The sequence below is a fragment of the Panthera pardus genome, unplaced genomic scaffold, assembly GCF_024362965.1.
Source record: "Panthera pardus isolate Hobbes unplaced genomic scaffold, ASM2436296v1 HiC_scaffold_2, whole genome shotgun sequence".
Classification (NCBI taxonomy): Eukaryota; Metazoa; Chordata; class Mammalia; order Carnivora; family Felidae; genus Panthera; species Panthera pardus.
This window is the reverse complement of record NW_026526765.1, coordinates 27,263,778-27,291,629: the sequence shown is the minus strand read 5'-3', so window position 1 is coordinate 27,291,629 and position 27,852 is coordinate 27,263,778. Positions and strand designations below refer to the sequence as shown.

General features: G+C 41.0%; 1 protein-coding gene and 1 long non-coding RNA gene across 4 annotated transcripts; one reads left to right on the top strand and one right to left on the bottom strand.

The window, feature by feature from the left end:
• LOC109267725 (uncharacterized) lies at positions 1–4,615 on the bottom strand. The gene is made up of 3 exons (XR_002080235.2): positions 4,346–4,615; positions 3,239–3,289; positions 1–108 (listed from the first exon to the last, which is right to left on the bottom strand). It is a non-coding gene; the product is annotated as an uncharacterized LOC109267725 (long non-coding RNA).
• Positions 23–23,714, top strand: C1QTNF3 (C1q and TNF related 3). 3 transcript variants are annotated; one of them, XM_019450686.2, is made up of 6 exons: positions 23–130; positions 6,250–6,361; positions 8,362–8,516; positions 13,276–13,405; positions 18,438–18,537; positions 21,794–23,714. In XM_019450686.2, the coding sequence occupies exons 1-6, from the start codon at positions 47–49 to the stop codon at positions 21,951–21,953; spliced, it is 741 nt and encodes a 246-aa protein (XP_019306231.1). In that variant the 5' UTR covers positions 23–46; the 3' UTR covers positions 21,954–23,714. The 3 variants fall into 3 exon arrangements, with proteins under 3 accessions (XP_019306231.1, XP_019306230.1, XP_019306228.1); XM_019450685.2 differs by having other exon boundaries at positions 47–310; XM_019450683.2 differs by having other exon boundaries at positions 47–349.
• Positions 23,715–27,852: the final 4,138 nt, after the last annotated feature.

Below are 27,852 nucleotides of genomic sequence, written 5' to 3'. Positions count from 1 at the left end.
GCCTCGCCCGTCTTCTCCGGGAGGCTCTGGGGCTCTGTTGACAATCATGCGCGGGAGGCAGCTCGTCTGTTGGCACCTGCTGGCTTTGCTTTTCCTCCCGTTTTGCCTCTGTCAAGATGAATACATGGAGGTGAGCGGAAGAGCTAAGAAAGTGGTGGCGAGAATAGTGCAAAGCCACCAGCAGACTGGCCGTAGCGGCTCCCGGAGGGAGAAAGTGAGAGAGCGGAGCCATCCTAATACTGGGACTGTGGATAATAACACTTCTGCAGACCTAAAATCCCTGAGACCGGATGAGCTACCGCACCCTGAGGTAGATGACCTAGCCCAGATCACCCCATTCTGGGGCCAGGTACTCGGAATTCTCTTCTAAGGGGTTACTGTGAAAGCTTAATGAGTTTGGCTGTTGTTCTTGTTTCAGCTATGATTCTTAGGATCAGTGCTTTCTAGAAGTTTGCTAGACTGCTTGTGGGTGTCTTTCTGGGTTGCTCTGGGGGACCAGGGGGACTGTGGTCTCTGTTAGAAAATCAGCAGAGGACGTGCGGAGACAGAGTGTCCCCCAGGAGAAAGGAGAACGGAGCGGCGGGCTCCCTGCTGTGCTGTGACTTAGTTTCTTTCCTGCTCTCTTAGTGTGCGAAGTAGTGCTGACCTATGCAGATAGACGGATCTTTTGCAGATCGTAAGAGAGTTGGATTTTCTTAATCCTTCCCAGCAGGGAGAGGCTGCCCTTTGAGTTTTCCACTTTGATGTGTTAGTTGACTGTGACATTTCATGCCAGGCCTGTTTATTTGATTTATGGCAGTCTGGGTTGCTAAGCCTCTCTGTTCAGCCTGTGAACCAAAGAGTTAGAACAAAAAAGACTACATGTTTACAAAAAAGCAAAACTTCATTGTGTGATTTAATGCCTGATAATCACAAAGAACTTGATTTATTTCCCTGGGTGTAAACTCGGCATCCAAGGAAACATCTTTAACTCTTTTGGGGGTAGTACAGGAGTGAGGTAAGGTTTCAGTGTAGTGAATTGTCAATTGGTGAAACTCCATTTAATTAAACCATTAAGAACTGGACAAAATGAATTTTGACTTACCTTCTCCACATCTAGTATGTTGAAATCAGATAAGGGGGACAATAAGAGTTACTTCAAATCATAGGAACTTTGAACAAAGAGGTTTTACAACAACAATTGACTGTGTCTTTGCATTAAATAGTCCCTGAAAAGGTTCATGCAGTTGAAATCTAAACCCGTCCTATCACAGACTGAAAAGTCTGGGTTGAGGCTGGAGATATGATCAGCCTGAAATCCCACACATGATCAGCTATAGATCTGGGGCTAACTTGGGACTTCTTCTTCTTCTTCTTCTTCTTTTTTTTTTTAAATCAGGGTTGAACTTTTTTTTTTTAATGTTTATTTATTATTTTTGACAGAGAGAGTGTGTGAGCAGGGGAGGGGCAGAGAGAGAGGGAGACACAGAATCCGAAGCAGGATCCAGGCTCCAAACTGTCAACACAGAGCCCAATATGGGGCTCGAACTCACAAACTGTGAGATCAAGACCCGAGCCCAAGTCGGATGCTCAACTGAGCCACCCAGGTGCCTCTAACTTGGGACTTCTAACTCAACAGCACAATGCAGAATCCCAGACTGTTCCATGAGGCTGTGTCAAGAAAAAATTGTTTCTGTAAGGAGTCACAAAAGAAATAACTTCCAAATACAATCTTATTTTTCAAAGGCCACTTTTAGAGATTGTCCTTTCATTTGACGATCTTTTTTCTTTTTTTAAGTAACCTACATCCAATGTGGGGCTCGAACTCACTACCTCAAGATCAAGAGTCACACACTCTACTTATTGAGCCACCCAGGCCCTGCCCCATCTGACAATCTTTTTGCCAGGGGGTGACTAATGCTACTTTCTATTTCCTTTGTGGTGAAGATATTTTCATTTTTGTCCAAGCCTTGACCTGGCCTTTCCATTTCAGTGGATGGGATCTTTGCTGGGCCCTTCCTGGCCTTCGCTGTGTGAGCCCCCAGACGCAGCAGAAGGCAGATGTAGGCTATCGTTTGTTGTTATTTCTTGGCAACCAACACCCAGAAGACCACTGGAATCCAAATTACATTTCTACTTTGCCCTACCTTCTGGTGGGAGGCAGCCAGCACACTGGAGTCAGATGCAAGAGGATAAAAAGTCACTTTCTGGCTTTTTTTTTTTTTTTGAAGTCAGAGGGGCTTTTGAACCCTCCTGGGCTCCAGACGTATTTTCAAAACCAACCAACCAACCGACAGACAGACAGACAGACAGACAACCTAATAGGAGATACTGAGGAGATTTAGACTCACTGATATTCTGGAGATCCTCGATAATGGCGTGCCTGCCAATGGGTATGGAGACTCACACTGCATTTAAGGTTTTACTGTGTTCCCCTTCTTCCCTATGTCCCCCACCTCTTTTCTTTTTTCTTTTTCTTCATTCATTCTTCCACCAATGATTTCCTGGGCCCCTACTATGCGCCAAGCTTTACGATGGGAATAAATATGTCCAAGCCTATGTCCAGACAGTTCTGCAGGGCTCTCTGAGGGATAAATGAACAGATAATTGAATACCATATGATAAACAAAATCTCTGCAAATAAGGCATTTGGGGAGAAAGTGTCAGAGTGGTGGTGGCCGCTGAATTGGATCTCAAAGGTGAGACAAAAAGGATGGTTATCCATACAAGAAATACAATTTAAAAATATGTGAGACAGCAAAGCCTGGGAGGAATGAGTGTGGCTGGAGCTCCTGAGCTGTGGGTGGAAAGCGGGATGATCTTAGTGCCAGCCCGGAAGATTCTGTTGGCCGGTTAAGGAGCTCAGACCTTAGTTTGCCATCGAAAGTTGTGTTTGTTCACAGCAGGGCAGTGAGGTGATCTGGTGTGTGTTCTAGAAAGAGGACTCTGGCCATGGGCTTTGTGGTGGGTAGAGTGTGCAGAGATCAGGGGAGAGTAGACTTGGTCTTTCTTTTCCTGGCAGTTTATTCTCTGCAGTTCTTAGTCAGTCACCTTTATCAGTCTCCCCTCCTTCTCATGGATGCTTTCTCCCCTTCTTTCCACCTCCCTCCTCCTTTCTCTTCCCTCTTTCTTCCAGTAAAGAAGGAGCTGTGGGCTTTCTTTCTGAGAAGTCACTCACTAAGAGCAGAGCTCAAATCTGAGTAGCTGCCCCATCACCTTCATCTATAAAACGTACAGAACTTGTCTTAGAGACACCTACCTCCTCCCATGGTGCTCATTTTTGTGTCTTTGGCTTTCCAGTTGGACCTGACTAGGAGAGATGGTAAGAGGGAGATATGTAGTGACTCCCCAGTATGTAATTCTCCCTTACCTAGGTGATAACCTCTGAGTGAACACATCCCATCCAGCTTGGTCGAAGAGTCCCTCAAAAGCTCACAAGCACTATTCCATTGGATTGAATTTTGAAAGACCAGGCCAGAGGAACATGTTGTGAAGGACTCTCAGGAGATGCCCAGCTAGTAGAAACCGGAAGACCCTCCCTGTTGGGGTGGCAGCTCTCTGCTCTCAAGGCACTCCCAAGTAGCTTGGGCACACACCCCAGTCCTAGTGAGCTCTGACACTGAGCAGTCCTAACTCCTGGAGCTAACTTCTCACACCCAGACACTCAACTTTAAGAATAAAATCTTTCTGGAGCATCTGGGTGGCTCATTCGGTTTAGCATCCTACTTCAGTTCAGGTCATGATTCCACAGTTCATGGGTTCAAGCCCCGTGTTGGGCTCTGTGCCAAAAACAGCTCAGAGCCTGAAGCCTGCTTCAGATTCTGTGTGTCTCTTTCTCTCTGCCCCTTCCCTTTCCCACTCACACTGTGTGTGTGTGTGTGTGTGTGTGTGTGTGTGTGTGTGTCTTTCTCTCTCAAAAATAAATTAACATTTACAAAAATTAATAAAAAAAAAAGAATAAAATCTTTCTAAGCCATTATTGGAGGGTTTGGAAAAGACCTTAGTATCTTTGCTTGCTCTCAGAGCTGGAAAGAAACTTCATGACCATGTTACCCAGTGCCCTAATTTAGTAGACAAGAAAAACGACGCCTGGTGGGAGGGGGGTGGGGGGGCGGGCAGTGACATCACTAAAGCCACACAGAACTGAGATGGGAGTTCTGGTTCCAGTACAGCCATCTTCCTAACATTCCTAACATCTCAGTGACTCAATTCTGTTCTTTAATGGGTCCATGTCAGGATTTTCCCTCCTTTCCCCTCCCTTCTTCTTCCCCAAAGCCCATTATTGGCAGAGCCTTGGATTTCTTGGAACTTAAAAAGCTGTATTTCACATTAGCAAAATCATACCAGGAAATTATGGAATACTTACTTCTCACATTGCATCCTTGGATTGGAAGGTGGGGCAGTGCTGTGGTGTCTGGATTTCCAAGCGTCTGAACTTGCCCGTCTCAGACCACCTCCTTTAGCTGATTTTTGTTTCCTTCACCAGTTTTATGAAAGGATTTTACAGACTCCCATATCTGGCCAGTGTGGAGTCTGGGGGGCAGAAGACGAGACGGGGGTTAGTTTCAAATTGTGGTCCCTGATCACTTGAGACTGGAGCTCTGAGCTGTTGCAAGAGAATGCTTGAGCTGGCTGTTTTGCATTTTCCCTGAATGGCTTGGTGGAAGGCTTTAGGAAAAAGGAATGAGGGAGTGAAGAAAGAGTCCAAGACCATTTTTGATTTAAAAAAAAAAGAAAAAAAGAAAAGAAAAAAAGCAAAGTCTGTGCAGCAATGCAAAGCCTTGACTCACTTTTCTGCTTGGATTTCTAGTGATAGAGAAAACGTGAATTTTAAAACCTTCCTTTCCCCTACCCCCCTCTTTTTCTCCCTCTCTTCCTTTTCTAATGAATCCTTTAGAAACAATGTGCTGTTTTCAAAAGACCATTGAATTATAACTCATGTCTAGGAAAGTTTCCACAACTATTCTGCATGATATAATTAAAAAACAAGTTACCAATTTAATGACACACTAAATCTTATAAGCAAATCTAACTCTCCCGCTAGAGCTATAGGTCCTTTACCTTAAGCACAGAGTTTAGAGATTTTTCTTTAAATTTTTTTTTTACATTTATTTATTTTTGAGAGACAGAGAGAGACAGCGTGAGCAGGGGAGGGGCAGAGAGAGAGGGAGACACAGAATCAGCAGCAGGCTCCAGACTCCAAGCTGTCAGCACAGAGCCCGACGCAGGGCTCGAGCCCACAAACTGGGAGATCATGACCTGAGCCGAAGTCGGACGCTTAACCGACTGAGCCACCCAGGTGCCCCTAGAGATTTTTCTTTAAATAAATACACAAGTCCACTCAGTGTCATATTTGAATACATTGGGTGCCCATTAAGTACTCATTGAATATTGGCTTGAATGATGTGAAAATCATTTAAAATTTTGAAGTGAAATATGAAACAGAACATGAGGTTAAATACTTATTATCTTTTTTTTTTTTAGAGAGAGAGAGAGAGCACTAGCAGGGGAGGGTAGAGAAAAGGGAACAGAGGATCCAAATGCTGATAGCAGCAAGCTGATGCTGGGCTTGAACTCAGGAAACATGAGATCAGACCTGAGCCTAAGTCAGATACTTAACCAACTGAGCCACCCAGGTGCCCCTTAGTTGAACACCTATTCAGAGGGAGTTAAAGTTGTTTCAAGATGTAGATAATGAATACAAATTTACTGGACTAATGAACGCTTTGTTTCCTTAATTTCCTAAGGCAATTTAAGTGTGCGGTGGCTGAAAAGGTAGCATTATAATTCAAAATTTCTAAGAACCCTTACCCCAGTATCATGAATATAGAAAGTCTTAACCATCTTTGAAGTTGATAATATAATTCTTATCATTTGAGAGTCATCTACTCAAACAAGCTACATGCGAGGGTGCTGGCAGCAGGGAAAGAGAGGGGTGCCTTCACATCCACTCTGAAGGGTTCTCCTCTTTTGCTGTCACTGGTAGCCTCAGGACAGTCTTCCCAGAAATCCTGCCCCACCCCCTGCCAACACCACACTCCTTCCAGAAAGCATGCGTTTCTTTTGACCCGCTGGCTTCCTTGTCCTTTGAGTCATCAGCTCACTTTAGCTACCCTGCCATTCGAGTTCCCATGCCACACCATCTTTTCTGATGTTGTTGTAGGGTGTTTGGAGTTTAACTTACCCAAGGGCTGAGACCAGAGGAAATTCACAAATCCTAATTACTCCCAAGTGCCATTCTCTGAAACTTTTCTCTGTATCTTTTTAAAGTCTCCACAAACCGGAGGACTGCCCCCAGACTGCAGCAAATGTTGCCACGGAGAGTACAGTTTCCGAGGCTACCAAGGCCCCCCTGGACCACCCGGCCCCCCTGGCATTCCAGGTAAGGATGAGAAAGAGGAGGCACTGTTGTCAGTCTAATTGTGCACTGTGCCAAAATAGGAGTCAAGGTGAATCTAAATAATTTGGGTTCACTTGCGTGTGGTCCAAACAGCGTGCGTGGAAATCCAAAAGAGAGTTTGGGAGAGTCCTGGATTTATTAAGCCAATTAGGTGGAACAATATACTATCAAATCCATAGAATTTATTTTTTATCCCGCTTGCAGAATCCCAAAGGTGTGAAGAGCTCTGGGGCACCAGATTCATCGGGAGCGGGGGTTCTTCACCAGCTTGGAGTACAGAACTATGCGATCTTATTTGGACATACTCTTGTTTCAGTGTTTCTGCCACAACGTGCTTCATGCAACCATGCGCTAACTTTCAGGGAACTTCCGAAGTGAAGGTGCGGAGGAGATGCGCACCTGTCGGTCTGGTTAGAGCCATCTCCACAGTACCATTCGCTGAGCCATGCATCCTTCTATCTGATTCTATGTCCAGCTAAGTTTTTCTTCCCTGAGACTCAGAGTCTGTCCATGTTTAGTTCTTTGTTGACTTTCATGCCTCTCTTGGGCTCATGGGAACATTTTGGGCTCCGGTACCACATAGTGGCATGGGAAATGCTGTTGGGCTCCATTCAGCCATCCTACTCTACTGAGTGTGCCCCAGGCACAGAGCTTCTGAGAACTGGCTAGTATCTGGGGTCAGCCAAGGAAAGGGTAGCCTAGATTCTCTAGGCTCCCAGATCCATCTGAGGATTATTTTCCTCTTCCCCTACCCCTTCCTGGGCTAGGACTTTTTCTCAGTGTTTGACAGAAGTCCGCTTGCTCTCCTCTAACTTACCCTCATTGATATTAACATTTATCAAATGAGGTTTAATTTTTTTATGTACTTTTGAGTGGCTTCTCTTATGAAACCAAATCTAAAATGAGAAAACATTCTGTTAGACTTTAAACTATGATTACTGTCTTGGAATCTATGTCATGGGATGTCAATGGTAGCAGCCAGCAGGCGCAGTGATTGTGGATAGAGAATATTCAGACTCCTCTAAAGTATTCTGAGGGCTAAACTCTTCCGAGCTTACAGAACAGGCTGGCCTTAGCCAAATATTTCCCAATCAGAGTGGCTTTGTTAGTCCATTGACTTGTAAACACCGCCAAAGTTTGTTTATCTGGAAGGATTGCAAGCCTGGTATAATAACTGACCAAAGGTAGCATGGAAAATAATTAGCAAAAGGGTGTAAAATTTAACCAGTATAAAATAAAGGAAGACTAGTAGGAATTGTCTCTTAGCGGCAAAGAGTTGAAATCATTATCCAAGTCTTGCTTTCAAAATTATTGTTAAAATGTTTAGCAATGATTTTACATTCCCTCAGTTGTAAAAGTGGTATGTGTCCTTTGTAGAAAAATGCAGAGACAAAAAAAGATACATGGCATGATACAAAAGCCAGTCATGTTCCATCCATTCAGGAAAAAAAAAACGTGAAATATTTTTATGTAATAGATAAATATTATTTATACCTAACATCATTCTATCTCTATTGATTCATAACCTTTTAATCTTAAAGTGTCTGAATATTATTAAATATTATTAAATATTTTTCTTTAGCATTCTTTTTCTGTGACTATATAGCCTTATTTATTGGATGTATTTTTTTTTTTATTTAGCTCTTCCAGTATTGGTGGACACTTAAGTGGTTTCTGATCTTTGCTATTATAAATGATACTTTGATAATCAGTCCTCATAAATTCTTCATCCAATTCCTGCTTTATAAGAAAAACAGGCTTTGGAGACTTGATACCTAAGAAGGCTGTCTTCAGTGTCCCATGTGGAAGAAATCCGATTTGATGATGACCCCTTGGCTGTGTTCAGGATTGCTTTCAAATGGTCTTCTTTTACAATTGAGATTGAACCTTTATGAAGAAAAGGTCTGCATTTGTATAAAAATAGAAGGTGGGTGTGAGTGATGGAGGCTTTCTCCTGTGATGATGTCTGCTTGTAATTTCAGGAAACCATGGGAACAATGGCAATAATGGAGCCACTGGCCATGAAGGGGCCAAAGGTGAGAAAGGAGACAAAGGTGACCTGGGGCCACGAGGGGAACGGGGGCAGCATGGCCCCAAAGGAGAGAAGGGCTACCCAGGGATTCCTCCGGAACTGCAGGTAAATCTCCTTGCGCACATCTCTGTGTGACTTTCAAACTGCCCTGACCCTTCCAGTGCAGAAGTCAGAAGGCCTGAGTACTTCTTAAGACAAGCCCTCAACCAATGGCCAATGGCCAGTATGCCTCTGGCTTTACTCAACACCCCCTATCCCTCCCCGCCCCTGCCCCCCTCAGGCAGCCTGTGTTGTTCAAAGAGCATTTTGAAATCATTCTTAGGAAGGCATTTAAAGTTGAAATTCAACAATCTTCATGGACCAAATCCATGGGCAGCCCTGAGTATCAACTAATCTGCCATTTTCCAAATCAGAAGATGTGTTAAATAAAAAAGGTTTTTTGGCAATTCAAATATACAAATCTTTAGATGTATAAATAGAATGGTCAAATGTCTACTTACAATATCTTATTTATTAATTTTGTTACATTTATCAATTCAAATCACATATATGGATACTAATATGTAAGTATTCTCTATCAACTCAAGACCTTGTGGCACAGTTTCTATTTAAACTTTTCAATCTTCTTTATCAGTAGAGACATTTTATTTTTGTGATCCACCCTAGATTAGATTAGACTTGATGACATTCATTTCAGTTTAAAGTGTTTGAATCTATTTATGAGGCTATAATAGGATATTTTATCCTAAGCTTAAGTGTTCATTTGTCTATTTATTTCTCTTTTAAGTGATGTTCAAAATTCTAGTTGCCAATAACATCTAAAATTTGCAAATGTAAGATTATGTCACCAAGAAAATGACTAAATCTTGGGTATTTCTTTATTTTCTGGCTGATATTTTTTAAATCGATTTTTCCAAGGGATTCCTATCAACATTGAAAACAGTTTTTACTAAAGTTGTTTTTGGCTGATATGAAATATGACTGTGGTTAAAATAAAATAGGTCTTCCTCAACTTATGATGGGGTTACTACAAGCAGTAAGGAAGATGATTCATTTTCAGAAATACCAAATAAAAACTATGCTGTCTAATTAACAGCAGATTTACAACCTATTGGAAGTATGTACGACCCTCCCCCACCCCCAACAATGGAGTTCCAAACCCTTAGACACTTCACTTCCCCTCTCCTTTTCACGGGTTTATTTTCATGGGCTTTGCCATAAGCGCTAAAGAATAAAAGGAGGAGGGACTGAAAGTTCCTGCATCACCTCAGGGAATATAGTTTGTTCCAATCAGACTACTCCTTGCCCTACATGGGCATGGGTGACGTCCAGGGGAGGGTGTAACCTCTGTAGTGCTCAGCCAATGAGGAACCAGGGAAGGGACTTTCACGCTAGGAGATAAATTGCCTGCTGTAACTGCCCCAAGTGTGCCTGCCTATCAGACACCTGCTCTTGCAAGAACATTGAATAAAGCTTCGCTTCACTGTGCTCTGAGTCTCCACATCCCTCCTTTGATTGAGTCAACGGGCTTATTTCTAACAGTTATGTCAGATAAACCCATTTTAAGTTGAAACATGGTAAGTCAAAAGTGCATTTAATCGGTGCCTGGGTGACTCAGTTAGTTAAGGGTCTGACTCTTGATCTCAGCTCAGGTCTTGATCTCAGGGTTGTGAATTCAAGTCCCATGTTGGACTCTGCACTGGGCATGAAGCCTACTTTTAAAAAATGCACTTAATACACCTAACCTACCAAAAATCATAGCTTAGCTTAGCGTACCTTAAACATGCTTAGAACACTTCCATTAGCCTATAGTTGGGCAAAATCATGTAACACAAAGCCTATTTTGTAATAAAGTGTTGACTATCTCATGTAATTTATTGGATACTCTACTACAAGTAAAAAAAAAAGCCAGAACGGTGTGTGGGTACAGAATGGTTGTAAGTGTATCATCGGTTGTTGATCCCCTGTCCAGCATCACAAGAGAGGATCTGCCACGTGTTCATAGCCCAGGGAAAAAATCTAAAATCAAAATTTGAAGTACGGTTTCCACTGAATGTGTATTGCTAGTGCACCATCCACAGGGTGCCTGGGTGGCTCAGTCAGTTAAGGCTCTGACTTCGGCTCAGGTCGTGATCTCGAGGTTTGTGAGTTCAAGACCCGTGTGGGGCTCTGTGCTGATAGCTCAGAGCCTGGAGCCTGCTTCAGATTCTGTGTCTCCCTCTCTCTCTCTCTGTCCCTTTCCTGCTCACACTCTGTCTCTCTCTCTCTAACATAAATAAACATTTTTAAAAAAAGATGAAAAATTGTGCAGTGGACCCATCAAAGGTAGGGGCCTGTGTGTCATTGAGAGAACATACCATAGCATGAGAGACTTTTAAAGAACCAGAATATAGAGACTTTAATCTGAAAGATCAATTGGAGGGAAAACTTTACCTTTTATTTGGGCATATCTGGTGGTTGTTTGACCACAGATAAATTCCATCAACTTTCTGGGCCTCTTGTTTTTTAAGTTGTAACCCGAGAGGTCTTTTGTGTTTCTCTAACTGCTTTGGGGGTTTTGTCACTTGTAAATGAATGCTGTTTATTGATTTTAGCAACCTGGGATCAATGTGCTGGCAAAAATTTACAAAGAAGCCACATGCCATTTGGCCAGGTAAAGGGTGTCCAATAAGATGGATGATTAACATTCCCAAAGATAGAAATTCTAACTCCAAACCCGTGATGGTTACACAATGGCCAGGGAGCCCTGACGTAGCCAGTTTGATGGAGCATATCTTAGGCAATTATAAAACTACTCCATCAACTATTTCACCCTAAAACTACAATGTATCATGGTGCCTGGGTGGCTCAGTTGGTTAAGCGTCCAACTTCGGCTCAGATCATGATCTCACACTCCGTGAGTTCGAGCCCCGCGTGGGGCTCTGTGCTGACAGCTCAGAGCCTGGAGCCTGCTTCAGATTCTGTGTCTCCCTCTCTCTCTCTACCCTTCCCCCACTCACCCTCTGTCTCTGTGTGTGTCAAAAATAAATAATCATTAAAAAAATAAATAAATAACTGCAATGTACTAATTGGGAGAAATACCTTCACATGTTTTAAAGGAGGACTTATAGAGGAGGGTCGATTGGCCTCAGGCACCATGGAAAGAAGGGTGACTTCCAGGCCCCTTCATTCTTATTTCCAAATCCCTCCTCTGGTGTCACCCCTACCTTCCCCTTCCTCTGTGTCCAGGGCCCTCATGCTGTCTTTTCCGACTGTTCAGATCCTTTCTGTGTTCATTCTCCCAGGCCTGCTTTCAGAGCAGACCCCTGAGTCTTTCAGAACTTCAAATAATTCACTCTCTCTCTTCTCTCACCCCCTCCCTTAAAACTCCCATTTTATGAAGACAGGTGGTCCCAGCAAGTTAAAGAATGTGTTGATCTAACTCACACTCAGTTAAAATGACTCCTTTGGATGGGGGATTGGCAATAGGTTTTGTTGTTGTTGTTGTTGTTGTTGTTGTTTTTAATGTCTATTTATTTTTGTGAGAGAGAGGCAGACAGAGGATCCAAAGTGGGCTCTGCACTGACAGCAGAGAGCCCAATGTGGGGTTTGAACTCACAAACCACAAGACATCGTGACTTGAGCCAAAGTTGGTTGCTTAACTGAGCCACCCAGGCACCGCTGGCATTGATTTTCAAATGTGACTGGCCAGTAATGGTGCAATTCCAGGGTGGGGGGTTTTCTTACATCACCAAATATTTGTCCTACATCAACGGGGTGTCCTACAGTGCAACTCAGTTCTGACACTACCTGCTTGGAGACAGCATCAGAGTCCAAGGTTAAAAGCTCAGCCCAGCAAGACTCACCGCCCCCGCCCCTGCCCCCAGCCCCCACTTCAGATGCTACTCGCAAATTCAGGTTGTCATCTCTGCTTCTGACAGTCTGCCTATGGAGGAGAAGTTCCAACAACCCCTTCCTTAGGATCAGTTCATTTGCTAGCATGAACTCAGAGAAACATTCTACTTACTCAGTCACTGCTTTTTATAATTCAGGAACAGCCAGATGAAAGAGATGCTTCGGGCCAGGTTTGGGGAGTTTCCATGTCCTCTCAGAGACCGAGGACCACTCTCCTTCCCCTTCACGTGTTCGCCAACGTGGAAGCTCTCTGAACCCCTTCCTTTTAAGTTTTATGGAGTCTTCATTGCACTGGCATGTTTGATTAAATCGCAGGCCCCTAGTGATTGAACTCAACCTCCAGCCCCTCTGCCCTTCCTGGATGTGAGGTGGGGCCCAAAGTTTCTAATCATGTGGTGGATTCCACTGGCAAACAGCCCCCATCTTTAGGTTGCCTAGGGGCTTTGCCAAAGTCACCTCATTAACATCACAAAAGACCACTTGATTTCTCTCATCACTTAAAATATTCGGATGGTTTCGGGAACTCTATGCCAGAAGCCAGGACAAAGAAAAAAATGTGTATTTATTATAAATCATAATATCACAGGTATTTTGGGGAAAAAATAACATAGGTGAGCAAAATTAAATGGTTATCTGAAGCAGGCCTTCTCAGATCCTTTAACATGCTCATGTGCATTTAATAACTATAAGTAGATTTCATCCAAATTTTCCCGGTATTAGGATTTTAATATTTCAAATAGCCTTTAGAAGTTCAATACTCCTTGAAACACATGGTGAGAACTGTTGATATATAATATCATTTTAATGGCTGCATAGCATAAAAATGTTAGAAATTACTATGATTTATTTAATTCTTTCTCTGTTTATTTCCAATCTAGCTATTACAAAGAATGTTGAGATAAACTTATGTTTGTAAAAACCTCATTCCTTTAAGGTAAATTTCCTATTAACTGCCCAACTCTTTCCTTAGATTGCATTCATGGCTTCTCTGGCAACTCACTTCAGCAATCAGAACAGCGGAATTATCTTCAGCAGCGTTGAGACCAACATTGGAAACTTCTTTGACGTCATGACTGGTAGATTCGGGGCCCCAGTATCAGGTGAGATGTAAAAATAAATGAATGACTGAGTTAATCAATCTAGCAATCTGGATGGAAGGAAAGAAGGAAGGAAGGGAGGGAGGAGGGAAAGAAAAGGGTGAAGGGAGAGGAAACAAAGAAAGGAAGACACTTAGAGAGTTGAGAATTCTTTGATTCTGGTGAAAACAATCCGCCCATATATGGATTTCTGTTGTATTTCACAGTAAATGAATTAGAATTCAAAAAGACGAGGATGCTTTACAAAAAAATGATAACCATGGTTACTAAGGTTTTTTTAGCTCTTATTTGAACTGAAGCAAATAATCCCTCAGAGGGCATTTAAAAGTCCTAAGATCATAATTCTCACAGTTTAATGTGTCATAACAGTATCCTCCCATGCCACTGCCCTGAGGAGGGCCTGATCCTTTAAATAATTTTTATTTAAATTTTTAAAATTTCTTGAGCACTTCTGTATTTGTTTCCTATTGCTGATCTAATGAATTACCATAAACTGAGTGGCTTAAAATGACACAAAATTATTCACTTGTAACTCTGGAGGCCCGAAGTCCAGAATCGGTCTGACTGGGCTGATGTTAAGATGGAGGCAATGCTTCTTCCTTTGCTAGCTGGCCTCTTCCAAGCCTGAGAGGCTGTCAGCGTGCCCTCTCTGTGAGCCACATGGCTTCCCTCTCCCTTCTACTGTCAACATCCCCTCCTGTCAGATGCTGACCTCCTGGGCTCTCAAGGACAGCATGATTACCTTGGGCCCACCTGGGTAATTGGATAGTCTCCCCATCTCAGGATCCTGAATTTAATTACACCTGCAAAGTCCATGTGGCCATATAAGGTACCATTCACAGCTCCTGGGGATTTTAGGACAAGGGCCTATTCGGAAGCCAACATTCAGCCCCTATAACTTCCTTACTTTTGGGCACCACGAGCTGATCATTCTGGGCTTTTCCTGCTGTCCTTTCAATACATGGATGTAAGCCTTCTTTTTGCCCTGAAAAGTTCCTTTGCATTATATTTTTAAATATAGATATAAATACTATTTTTTCTTACCGTTGTACTCAAGTGGGGTAGCATCGGGAATAGTCTGACTTGTGTTAGGAATCAGGCAATACGTGGGCATAGTGCCTATGGGATATTTTTAAAGCATAATAAGACCAATTAAAAAGTAACTCCATTTTTATTGTCATCATAGTCCAGCAATTCTAAACAATGTCTATGATAAAATACTCCTCCCCTTTGGGGTTGACCACTCACCAGCAGCCTCCCAACCCTGTCCCCCTGCACCTTAGTAGACCTACCACTGGTTAACTTCGTAAGGACTCTAATTATAGTCTGTTGGTTTTATTTTTAACTTTTCTTAGTCTGTCTTCTGTATCTTTTATTTTCTCTAACCTCTTGCTGCTCTTTAGTTCCATTTCATGTTGTTTGCTTTTCTGTCACTATTCTTTTTTTTTTAATGTTTGTTTATTTATTTTTGAGAGAGAGAGAGAGAATGGGAATCCCAAGCAGACTCTGCACTGTCAGCACAGAGTCCAGTTTGGTGCTCAAACTCATTAACTGTGAGACTGTGACCTGAGCCAAAACCAAGAGTCTAAAACTTAACTAACGGAGCCACACAGACACTCCTCTATCACTATTCTGCATGTCCTTAATTAGATAATCTGAGGGTGGATTTTCCTTTTTGCTTTTTCCAATTTCTTCTGTCCTGTTTCTGTGATACTTTCTTTACATTTTCTGTTTTACATTAACCCTTAGTCCCATTTTGTAGTTCCTTCTCTTGTCTGGATATTTCTGCCATGAGTTCTTACATTCTGTTCATATTCTTTCATAGAAGGATTTGCTTCATTAACATATTTTAAACTCATGTTGGAGTATTTAGTTACATTTCCCATCCACTACATGACAACATTTCTTCTTGGTGAGTATTCTTCCACTCTTGGTAGCTTTTGCTCTTCTTTTCTACTTTCTAAAATTAGCTGATGGTTGGATGAGTTGGATTTTCCTAGACCAGTACATGCAGTAGTTTCTCAGGAAGGGGGAGGGACCCCAGCATACTTCCAGGCTTGGTAACTCAATGGTCCCCTCTCCTGGCACCAAGGGATTCACTCTGTTCTTTTCAGGATGGAACTTCTGTGTGTTTTCTCTGTGTGGCCACATTTCCTCTTCCTCCCCTGACAGCCCTGGGTCTTCGAAGACTTCTGAAACCAGCCTTGCACTTCTGGTCCTCTTGCCTTTAGGAGCCTTATTTTTGCTGGTGGATTCTGAAATCTGCCACTTCAGGACCACTTCCCGCACGTTTTGTACTTTATCTAGCAACCCCACCCCTATCCCCCACCAAACATAACTCCGGCTTCATCTCGGCCCTGCTCATAAGAGCTTCTTTTCAGCACTTGTACTTCAGAGTGACCCTTCTCCATCAGGGAAGGTACTTTTTCTGGAACTGAGGTCTGCTGCTGCTTGGCCCTCCTCAGAACTCCCTGCCAAGCCCCCATGTTGCCTCCATGTGACTCTGCCTGTTGTCTGTTGCATTCAACAGACTTACAAGTATCTAAGTTTATGAATTTTTTTTTCAGCCTCCTAGTTTTACGGAAGATGGATTCTTTCTGGTGTTTGTTTTCAGTTCTCCTTATTTCTCTATATGGTATCCAGAAAGGAAAAGAAGAAAATTCTGATAAATGCAATGGCCGTGTTAAATTTGATGCAAGTGTTTTAATGCCTTTCTTTTTCTACCCAGTTAAACTCAGAAACAGACATAAAAACGATAGAAGCAATCTTTCATCACACTTCAATCAGTTTTAAAACTTCTTATATGATTTTCTGCTCTGAAGGTTTATAAATTTCCTATAACTATTTTGTTAAACACTCTCTGTGCTGCAATTCCCATAATCACCTAGATATGCTCAAAGCTTCCACTGCTCTCAAGGGCTTTATAATTGAAGCTCAAAGATTTAGTAGTTTTTTCAGAACTCTCTGGGGCTGGGCATAATTCTAATGGTAACAACCATCATTGGTCTTTCACTTTAAACCTCATCCAATAGATTACAAAATGACCATTTTATACTTTTCAGCTTTGGGAGGGACGAGACAGAGAAGGCTGATTTTTGCAATTACAGTAATGCAAAGACCTAAAAACTGTACTGTAAGTGTATTGCCTCACGTCTTCAGTATCTTCCCCTGCAGAAGGAAGCCATATGTGGATATAATATGTATTCACTTTTATATTTGCACCTCTAGGCGTTTCATTTATTCCCCATCTAATTTCTTAGTCTGCTCTTTCTAAAATGCTTCTGCAATCGATTTTGTATAGTAGTCATTATTTTTTCAGGAAAACTAATATCGTTTCCTGACATTTTGATTCCAGCTTTATCTTCTTGAGGCATTAGAAATTGTCACAGGTGTGCGTGTGTGTGTATCTAATGAGAAGTTTTGTAAAAATAAAAACCTAAACACATATAAACTACTTTGTTTGAGTCCTCTAATTCTAATCTGACTTTCCTTTTCACCTGTGAACCAATCTCTAGGCATGTGAATGATAGGACTGAGTTTTACACCAGTTCCTTTATTTTGAGTATATTGAATATGTGAGCCTGGTGCTAAATGAAGCATAATCACACTTTTTCACTTGGTTCAACTTGAGTCAAAAGCAGGTGGTTCAACATGGTGTCCTTACAGCTTCTATCTTACTTAATTGCACCTTTGATAAGGAACATAGAACTATGTAGTGCTATTTTTTTTAAAAAAAGATGTTTCTGGGGTTTTCCCTTACAAGGCTTGCTGCTATGGTCTCATTGTGCCCCTCCAAAATTCATTCGCATTGAAAATCTTGGGCATTGAAGGTTGGCATTCAACTTGGGCATTGAAAACCTATTGCACAACTTATTGGTGTTAGGAGGTAGGGTCTTTGGGAGGTGATTACCTCACAATGGTAGAATTGTCATGAATGGGATGAGTGCCCTTATGAAAGAGGCCCCACAGAGTCCCCTAACCCCTTCTGCCATGCGAGGATACAATCAGGAGTCTGTAGCCTGGAAGAAGACCCTCACCTGACCATGCTGGCACCCTGGTCTCTGACTTGCAGCCTCTAAAACTGTGAGAAATAAATTGCTGTTGTTGTAAGCTCCTTAGTCTGTGGCACTTTGTTATAGCAGCTCACATGGGCCAAGACAAGGTCATCAGTTTAAAAATGTAGCATGGAAATCCATAAGAGCCTGATGATGTGTATTCATCATCTTTCCAAATGCACTCTCAAATCCCACATCATTTGGAGTTAGGAAGATTTTCCTTTTTGCTCATCTCTCTGCTTTTGGATTCTCTTAAATCTTTCAGTGAAGGTATTTTCTACACTGGCATGCAGGGTGTATCAGGCCATATGAAGTTCCTTTCTGTTAGGTGGCCTAGAATCTTACAAGAAAACTCACATCTCTTCAAATATGTTCGTCCTTTACAAATGAGAAGTATCCATATTGTTAGTAGCAAGGTCATGCTGCTGAGTAATGAATAACATGATAAGTTACAAAAACTATTTCTTCAGAACTATTAGTATTATCTGTGCTATAATACTTCTTATCTTTGGCTAACATCTCTGTGATGAGTCTACTCATCCATTGTAATGCTACACTTGGCTCATTTTGTTAGGCCACAGAGGTCATGTGTTCATCCATGCAGGGCTATATGCCTTGTCTATATGGGTCCTGTGGCAGGTGCTAATGATAGTTGATCTATACCTAGGAATAGCATATACTTCACTGTAAGCACGCTATTGGGAAGAGGAGGGAGTGAGATACAGCCCAAATTACTCCATCCTTTAAAGACTTTGTAGTCTTATTAAGGACACACAGTGCACACACTGGGAAGGTCGCAAAAAGTTTAAAGTACTGTGAAGATGAGAACAGACAAAGGAACACTCATACAAATAAAGGCCAAGAAGAACCTACATGCCATATAGAATATAAACAAAAAATGTGAAGTCATGTGGCATATGTCTCGGTCCTCAATGTACAAGACATTAATATAAATGTGGATAAATACCTGCCTTTTTCAGGTGTGTATTTCTTCACCTTCAGCATGATGAAGCACGAGGATGTTGAAGAAGTATATGTGTACCTCATGCACAATGGCAATACAGTCTTCAGCATGTACAGGTGGGTGGTCGTCTCTATCACAGTCTCATCCATGCCACCACTGCTTGCTCAAAGGCTGGCAAGTGCCAGGGAGTGTATAGGAATCAACAGAGCCTGACATGACCCTTGTCACTACTGAGAGCTCCTATATACCAATATATGGCCCAATTATAATTACTATTTGGGAAGAAATAAATCTTATAAACCTGAGAATAAGCAGGTTGATAAGAGGCCTTGAGCTAATTACTAACAATACTCCCCATAACTAATCATTTGTATTCTTTTCTTAACTCATAATTTCTTTTCTTCTTTCTCAGCCCTTTCCTCTGTTTTCCCATCCTCCCACCCCTTTTGCCAGAGTTTAGCCCCATTGATGGTCTTCTCCACCATCTTCCTTAGCTGGCAGAGTAGGCCCCTCTCTTTTGGCTGTACTGCCACTCTGATATTTATCCTAGAGTTCCTTGTAAAAAAATTACTTTTTTTTTTAAAGTTTATTTATTTATTTTGAGAAAGAGATTGTGTGTGCACACAGGTGGGTAGGGGTCAAGAGAAAGGGGGAGGGAGAGAATCTCAAACAGGCTCCACACTGTCAGTGCAGAGCCTGTTGTGTGGCTCAATTTCAGGAACTGTGAAATCATGACCTGAGCTGAAATCAAGAGTCCAATACCTAACCGACTGAACCACTTTAGGCATCCCTAAAAAAAGTACTATTTTTAACATTTATTCATTTTTGAGAGACAGAGTGCCAATAGGGGAGGAGCAGAGAGAGCGGGAGGCACAGAATCTGAAGCAGGCTCTAGTCTCTGAGCTGTCAGCACAGAGCCCAATACGGGGCTCAAACCCACAAACCGGCAGATCGTGACCTGAGCCAAAGTCAGTTGCTTGACCAACTGAGCCACCCGGGTGTCCCTAAAAAAATTAATTTTAAAAAGAAATATTACAACTTGTTTTGATATAAGCTTAGTGTGGGGGAAAGAGGCAGAGAACCAACATCTTTCCCATAACTAAGTGGGTGGTGAGTTATCTATCAAAAACACTGTGGTTACTATCTAACCTCTGTCATTTTTGAAAACTTGGGAAGAATACCATTTCTTCAGGAGCCTGGCTTCTGGTGCAAAGATGTCTTTGAAAAACCAAAAGAGAGAAAGATGAGTAGGTGAAATTACTGCAAAATAGAGACCCAGAATATGGTAGCTCACACAATGCAGAGCTCTGTGTGGCTTGACCAGATCTAGGATGGGGAAGGACAAGGCAGACAAGGTACAGGAGGGATTTCGTGGCGGTTGGGAGGGAGGTGCTCCATCTGGGTTTTCAGGGACACAGAGTGGTGAGAGCAGTTCACCTGTAAAACTGACTTTCAAATTCTTGTTGGTCATGGTCATTGCCACAGTCAGAAGGAGAAAAGAGCAACAGGCTTGTGAAAATTTTTACGCATCATATATTCTATTCAGAGAACAGAGACACATACTTCCCCTTCCCTAACTCCCCCCAACCAATGCAAGGATGGCAAGGAAACATAGAACTCCTCCTCTGGAAGCAGGGAAATGGAGTCTGGTGAACAGCTAGGCTTTTCTGCCCCTCTGGCAGAGAATTCAATAGAATTCTTCCTACATTTAGAATATATATCTTCCCACCTCCATCCCCAAGGAAGACAGCCTAAACTGTAGTTCATGCAACCAACTCCAAGCCCTGAGTCTTAGGAATGAACAATTCTTTTCATCACATCAGTCTCTTGGCTATTGTTTTTTTTTTTTTTTTTAATGTTTATTGATTTTCAGAGAGACAGAGAGTGCAGGTGCATGGGCTCGAGAGCTTGTGCTCATGGGAGAATGGCAGAGAGAGTGGGAGAGAGAGAACCCCAAGCAGGCTCCACACTAGCAAGGAACCCCATGCAGGGCTTGATCTCTCACCCTGAGATCCTGACATAAGCTAAGATCAAGAGTTTGACACTTAAACAAACGAGCTACTCAGACGTCCCTTGGCTGTTTTCTCTTCGGTCCCTGATTCTGTCCTCTGGGAGGATCTTCCTTATTTATATGTCTCCATGGCTACATCTAAAAGATGAATAGATTTTCCCTGCGGTCTTTCACAGCCCAATTCCTGCTGGTGCAAATTTGAGGGCTAAGAGTATTTAGTCAAACACCCCAAGCCCTTTGTAAGCCAGGTTTGAGTAATATCATTTCCTCAGACATTTAGCAGCCTTTTGTGCTATTTGCTGCCAGTCAGTTACATGTGTTGGTAAACAACACCCAACATTCTTTTCTTGACAGATAGTTTTTCCGTCTGTTATTTCCTTGACTCCTTATCTTCATGCCTTTCTGTCTTGACCAGTGGTGGCTACCACAAGGCCTTCTAAAACAATAGATTTGGGTAGAAAGGCAATATTTTTAATCCATCAGGTTATGTCGCAGGCTGTGTCTATCAGATTAAATGAGAGATCTTAATAGGACAACATCAATTTTACCTCTGCTCTTTCTGGTATAAAAGCATTTGGCTTTTCCAACCCTGTTAGGCCTCAACTTTCTAGACTCACCCTTTCTGCTTCCTGTGCTTCAAACATGTCAGTTCTCATCTTTTGTAGAAACATCTCACTAAAAGCAGCAAAGAGAATTTTGGCTTTTCTAGTCACTTCCTTTCTTAGTGTATAGGCTTGATAGACATAAGGTCTGTCTTCCATGTTATCAGATGTTTTCCTAAATGTTTTGCCACAGCACAACATGGATCTACAGTTTTCAAGCCCACAATATTTGTTTCCTCAGTGCTCTCTGCCTGACCATGAGCAAACACAACATATTTTAGTTTATATTTCAGTTTAATTTAGTTTATAACAGAATGCTCCTTCAGTACCAATAAGTTAGGGTAGACTAAGCTGCTGCAACATTAACTCAATGGCTTAAACATAATAGAAATCCCTTTTCTTCTCATTGAACAGTCCAGAGTGGTTGTTCCAGGTCAGGGCAAGTGAGAAAGACTTGGCCTCTACCTAGTCTTCAAGAACTCAGGCTACAATACTTTGCTTCCAAGGTCATTCTGGTCATTGTCATTAACATTCCACACAGTCATAATGAGGAAGAGGCAAGGAGAGGTGTTTGTGAGAATTGTATCAGCCAATCCTTTTAGTGGTACATGTCATTTCTGTTCACATGCCATTTAGAGAACTTAGTCACAGGACTTCAAATGCATGAGAGTCTGGGGGAGAAGATGAGGACATATTTTGGTAAAGAGGTGGCTATCTACTGCAAAGACTAAGTAGCTGGTGCCTTTTTTTTCCTTACAGCTATGAAACAAAGGGGAAATCGGACACATCCAGCAACCATGCAGTACTGAAGCTGGCCAAAGGGGATGAGGTTTGGCTGAGAATGGGCAATGGCGCTCTTCATGGGGACCATCAGCGCTTCTCTACCTTTGCAGGCTTCCTGCTCTTTGAAACCAAATAAATATATGAATAGACCAGCTCTACTTTTGGGAAGACTTACGGCTAAGCTGGTATTGGTATGAGCTGAAGGACATTAGAGTTGAGGGTTCTACTCAGGAGCTCAGAAGAAGAATCCACAAAATTGTCTTCCCAAGTGACCTTGACTAATATACTCAGCACCTTTACTCTTCCCTAGGCACCTAAAAAAAAATTCCCTTCTTGATATAGGTTGGAAATAATTTTCCTCATCAAAGAATTCATTTGCAAAGAATTTGGCTACTCCGTTTTTAATTTAATAGCAACTTTCAGGAATTCTTGAGGTTTGAGGCTCATCATTCTTTATAATGTTTCAAGGAATAGGGTGCAGTGATTATGATGGAGCCAGCAGGAGCAAGGGCACTTGCCAGGACCAAGTTACCAGAAACATTTGTAAAGCCTAGACTGGGAAGTAACACTTTGATCCAGTGGGTCAATTTTTATGAATGAAGTATAGATATTTTTAGTAACTCTAGATAGCTTTTAGATAGGAAAAGTATTCATAATGCTCATAAATAATGGACTCCTCCTTTTTTATAAGGATACTGCTGTAATTAAATCTGGATTTGTAATGGCTTGTATTTTTGGATATAAAATTTTCTCATGATCCAAAATTGAGTTTATCAGGTCTGACTTATTATATTGACTTTTTTTCCATTGAGTTTCTTAGATTAAAGTAGATCTTTGTTGGTTCTGGCCTGCAGAACCAGTTGAGGTGAGCTTAGATCCACATATACAGATATATGTGAAGTTCTCTCTCAATTTAGAAATTACCCCAATAAACTTTACACACACTGACATGTCATTTCAAGGAAATGTAAACTCAGTTATATACAGTGAAACTAATGGATGCAAAATACAAGGGCATTCCATTTAGAAGACATAAAATAAAATCTCTTAACCTTTTCAAAAATAAAAAATGATATGACTTCTTTGATTACCATATTTAAGCAACATTTATAAAGCAGCTGTGCTCCTTGACTTTTGCCTATCCCTCCCCAAAAGGGATAAGTTCAGAAGATAGTACCCCAAACTGGTTTCTTTTAAGCAAAGAAAGTATCATTGGAATATGTGTTTACCCTGAGGTCAAATCACATTTAAAAGGCACTAGAGAGATGCCTTTCTGACAAATATCACTTAATGAATTCCCTTGGAAGCAATTAGCCCTTGACTAATTTTCTGTAACAATTTGAATTTCCACAAAAGCTTTTAAACTGTGGGTTTAATTGTATTGATTACCCCCTACAGCTGGAAGCAGAGAGAATTAAGTAGGGCTGCCCTATTAACTAACTTGGTGGGCTCCTTGCTCCGTTCTTTGACCCTTTCTTTTGATCTATAAATATTTTAAAACTCTTTTCCTGACCAATACAAGCAATGCTATTTTAAAGTGACTGGATATTAGCCAAAATGTGCTTGACTGGTTGATAATGTCTTCGTGATTTTGTGTGTATGTTCCCTGCCATCCCTGGAGCTGTGGGTGTTGAGGTTTACTATTTCTAAACATCATAAATATTTTGTAAAAGTGTATTGCCAATAGATATTTGAATTTTGCATGTTGCCCAAAGAGATTTCATTTCTAAAGAACACATACCATTAACAAACTGCCTTAAAAGAAGATATTGGCTTAGCTTTAGGTACAACTAAGGCAAGAAAAATGTAAAAGCATTGTGTGGAAACAAACATACTTTTGTTAAATGTACTGTTTTATAAGGTCCTTAATAAAGTTGAATAGCCATTTGATTGTAAATCATCATGGTTTGTTAACACAAAGCTAAAATATTTTCATGCAGATGATGTAAACAGCCATACATCAATGATATGGGCACAGAACTTATTTATCTACAAAATACTCCACTTTTCAGTTATTCCATTGTTCTGACTTCAACCCTCCACAACTTTATGATATTGATGTTTGGAGGTCCTTTAATGAAATCTGAATATCTCTAAGGGGACAGGATCTTTATCACATACATGAGGTCTTTCTATGTTGATGTAAATTCTAATTTTTTTCCTAGTAGAGACTCCCAGTTGCATTGCAGTCAGGTGGAAAGGACTTTATTCAGTCTTGCAAATAGGTCCCAGGTGGAAAAAAGAGTGATTTTTTAAGGAATGTGGGAGAAGGCCAAGATTGACTGTTTTGCAATTTACCCATGACCAGAATTATATCTGGAAGATTGATTTTGTAAGTCTTCATTAAACTGAGGCCCTAAAAAGGCGATGGTAGGTAGGTATTGTCTAAGTAACCAACTTAAAAAAAAAAATCCCGATTACCTGTTTCACCGTTCTACGCCACCCTCCACCATCTCCCCTCTGCAAATCACTAGTTTGTTTTCTGAATTTGTCTCTGGTCTGTTTTGTTTGTTCATTTGCTTTGTTTTTTAAATTCTACATCTAAGTGAATTATTTATCTTTATCTGTCTGAGTTATTTCACTTAGCATGGTACCTTCTAGGTCCATCCATGTTGTCTTAAATGGCAAAATTTCATCCTTTTCTTAGGGCTGAGTAATATTCCATAGTATATGTACCACATCTTCTCTATCCACTCATCCATTGATGGGAACTTGGGTTGCTTTCATATCTTGGCTATAGTAAATAATGCTTCAATAAACATAGGGGTGCATATGTATTTTCAAATTAGTGTTTTTGTTTTTGATAAATGCCTAGTAGAATTGCTGGATCATATGGTAATTTGATTATATTTTTAAAAAAATTTTTTGAGGAACGTCCATACTGTTTTTCCCAGTGGCTGCACCAATATACATTCCTACCAACTGTTACGAGGATTCTTTTCTCTCCACATATTTGCCAACATTTGTTATTTCTTTTCTTTCTTTTTTCTTTCCTTCCTTCTTTCTTTCTTTCTTTTCTTTCTTTCTTTCTTTCTTTCTTTCTTTCTTTCTTTCTTTCTTTCTTTCTTTCTTTCTTTCTTAATTCCAGCAATTCTGACAGGTGTAAGGTGATACCTTATTGCAGTTTTGATTTGCATTTCCCCAAGAATTAGTAATGTTGAGCAGCTTTTCATGTGTCTGTTGGACACCTGGATGTCTTTTTGGAAAAATGCCTGTTTAGGTTCTCTGCCCAGGTTTAGTTGGATTATAGGTTTTTTGATGTTTAATTGTATAAGTTCTTTATATATTTTGGATATTAACCCCTTAGTGGGTGTATAATTTGCAAGTATCTTCTCCCATTCAGTAGGTTGCCTTTTTGCTTTGTTGATGGTTTCCTTCACTGTGCAAAAATAGCAACATTTTAAAAGAAACACATTCTTTCATTAGCTATTTGGTATCCTGAAATACTGTTCATATGGAAAACAAGATACATACTTGATTTTTATCACTTTTATTTACCAATTTTTAGAATAATGAGTTGGTGCCCTAGAAATCTTTAAAGATAATTAATAAGGTCTCTAAAAAACATTATTATTAACTTACAATTTTTCATATATTTAATGTGCTTCAATCCACCATAGTCATTATTATAACTTAATGACCCCATCTCAATTGTCAGTGGAAGGTCCTTCAAGTTAGTGCCTCTATCTATTTTTTTCAATGTTTATTTATTTTTGACAGAGAGAGGGAGAGAGAGAGAGAGAGAGGCAGCACATGAGTGGGGGAGGGGCAGAGAGAGAGGGAGTCACAGAATCCGAAGCAGGCTCCAGGCTCTGAGCTGTCAGCACAGAACCTGACGCAGGGCTCGAACTCACAGACCGGGAGATCGTGACCTGAGCCGAAGTAGGACGCTTAACCGACTGAGCATCCAAGCACCCTCTATCTATTCCCCAGAATAGACCCAGAATCAGGCTGGGTCTCTCCCAGCAGAGCAGCAGTGAGTGGAAACCGTGTAGACTTGTATCCCAACCAGACTTTCATGCTGTGACCTTGAATGTGACTCCAGTGGCCCAGGTCCTGCCAATTACCTAAATTCAAGTAGCAATAAGCTACTTGATACCCTTGTAATGAACTCTGTTGTATTTAAGCCAAGAATCCAATTGATCTAAGAGAAAGAAGCAGAAATAGGGAGGCAAGTTAGGATAAGCTGGAGTACAAAAGCAAGTTCAGAAAAGTGATTGCAATGTAACATCATTTATGTAATATAAAACTACAAAATATAATAATATAAATAAAAGGTAGTATATAAGTAGGATAGCTATAGCATCGATAGACTGTGGATACTATATGTCAAAATCATGGGAGTGCTTGTGTCTTGAATGGTAGAGTGAGCAGAAGCAAAGACATGTAACTTTGGGTGGGAGTGGGTGGGTATAGGAGACTTTAACTATGGAAGGAGTTCAAAGCAGCTGGCCTGTGATCTATGTACTCCCTTTAGTACATGGATCCTTCAGGAAGCTGAAGAAAAAGGCAGCTTTTGTCAAAGGAAAAGGTATTCTTTGTCAATTGTACCTGTTGTACCTATTTACCTTGGGTAAGTAGATGAATGATATTTGTTACAAGGAAGAGAATTTATCTATTTAATGCATTTAACAGGCTGGCTCTGGCTATAGGATTACTTTTGCCAAATAAACTCAGAATCCAGGAAGCGCAGTTCCATAGCTAAGTAACACCCTGGGATACAAAATGAAGTCTGTTAGGTACCTGAGAACCTCATTAGAGATCTCAACTATAATCGTGAGTCAGAGGGTATATTAGTTTGCTAGGGCTATAACAAAATACATAACTCCCCACTCCAACCTTCTTTTTTTTTTTAATGTTTATTATTTATTTTTTAAGAGAGAGAGAGAGAGAGAGAGAGAGAGAGAGAGATTGGTTGTGAGTAGGGGAGAGGCAGAGAGAGATGAAAACACAGAATCTGAAGCAGGTTCCAGGCTCTGAGCTATCAGCACACAGTCCGACATGGGATTCAAACCCATAACTATGAGATCATGACATGAGCTGAAGTCGGATACTTGACTGAATGACTCAGGTGCCACACCCTCCCCCAACCTTCTTAATAGTTTTATTAGTCTGCTCAGGCTGCCATAATAAGGCATTAGAGGCTGGGTAGCTTAAACAACAGAAAAACACTTTTTCACAGTTCTGGAGGCTAAAAGTACAAGATCAAGGTATCTTCAAGTTTGGTGTCTTCTGAGGCCTTTCTCCTTGGCTTGCAGATAGACAGCCACCTTCTGCTGTGTCCTCACATGGTCATCCCTCAGTCCTTGCTTTCTGTGTCCTAATCTTTTCTTGTAAAGACACCAGCCATATTAATTAGGACCAATCCATATGACTTCATTTTACTTTAATTACCTCTTTCTAAGCTCTATCTCCAAATACAGTCACATTCTGAGGTACTGGGAGTTAGGACTTCAATATATGAATGTTGATGGGACTTAATTCAGCCTCTAACAGGGGATATGTGTCCAATGTAAGAAGGAAGAGTCATGTAAGATTTTCCAGACTTCTGATTTAGCTGAGCTTTTCCATGACCTTTATCTTTGAGCTTATTACTTGATGCTGGGCAATATCTCTGATTCATGTGAATCTGATCCTGGCTGTTAGCTTAAGCTATTTCTGTACTGTTTATTTTTTAGAACAATAGATTGTAAGCAAATACAAAAAAATATTGTGTCAATCTGGATGTCTTCTGTAACATTCTTTGCAATTTACTTTCTTTTCAAGTTTTTTAAAATAGAAATAAAACAAGAGGGTAAGGAAGCTGATGTCTGAACAAAGGTAGTAACATAGGCTAGACAAGAACAAGGAAGTGTTGTATTAATTAAACAAGGAGGCTGTTAGACTGATGTGGTTCTAATGCCCTGGCAACCTACTAAGCAAACCAAATTCTAACCCTGTAAATGCCTCAGTTAATGAAATTGAAACTAAGAACAACCCATCACAAACAGCCAAGTAGACTTTAATCTATTTAGAGCTAATCAATGATTTATTTG

Coding starts and splice junctions, on each gene's coding strand:
- C1QTNF3 (XM_019450683.2), top strand. CDS start 47: ATGCGCGGGAGGCAGCTCGTCTGTTGGCACCTGCTGGCTTTGCTTTTC. Junction 6,362..8,361: donor CGGCCCCCCTGGCATTCCAG/GTAAGGATGAGA, acceptor TTGTAATTTCAG/GAAACCATGGGAACAATGGC. Junction 13,406..18,437: donor ATTCGGGGCCCCAGTATCAG/GTGAGATGTAAA, acceptor TGCCTTTTTCAG/GTGTGTATTTCTTCACCTTC.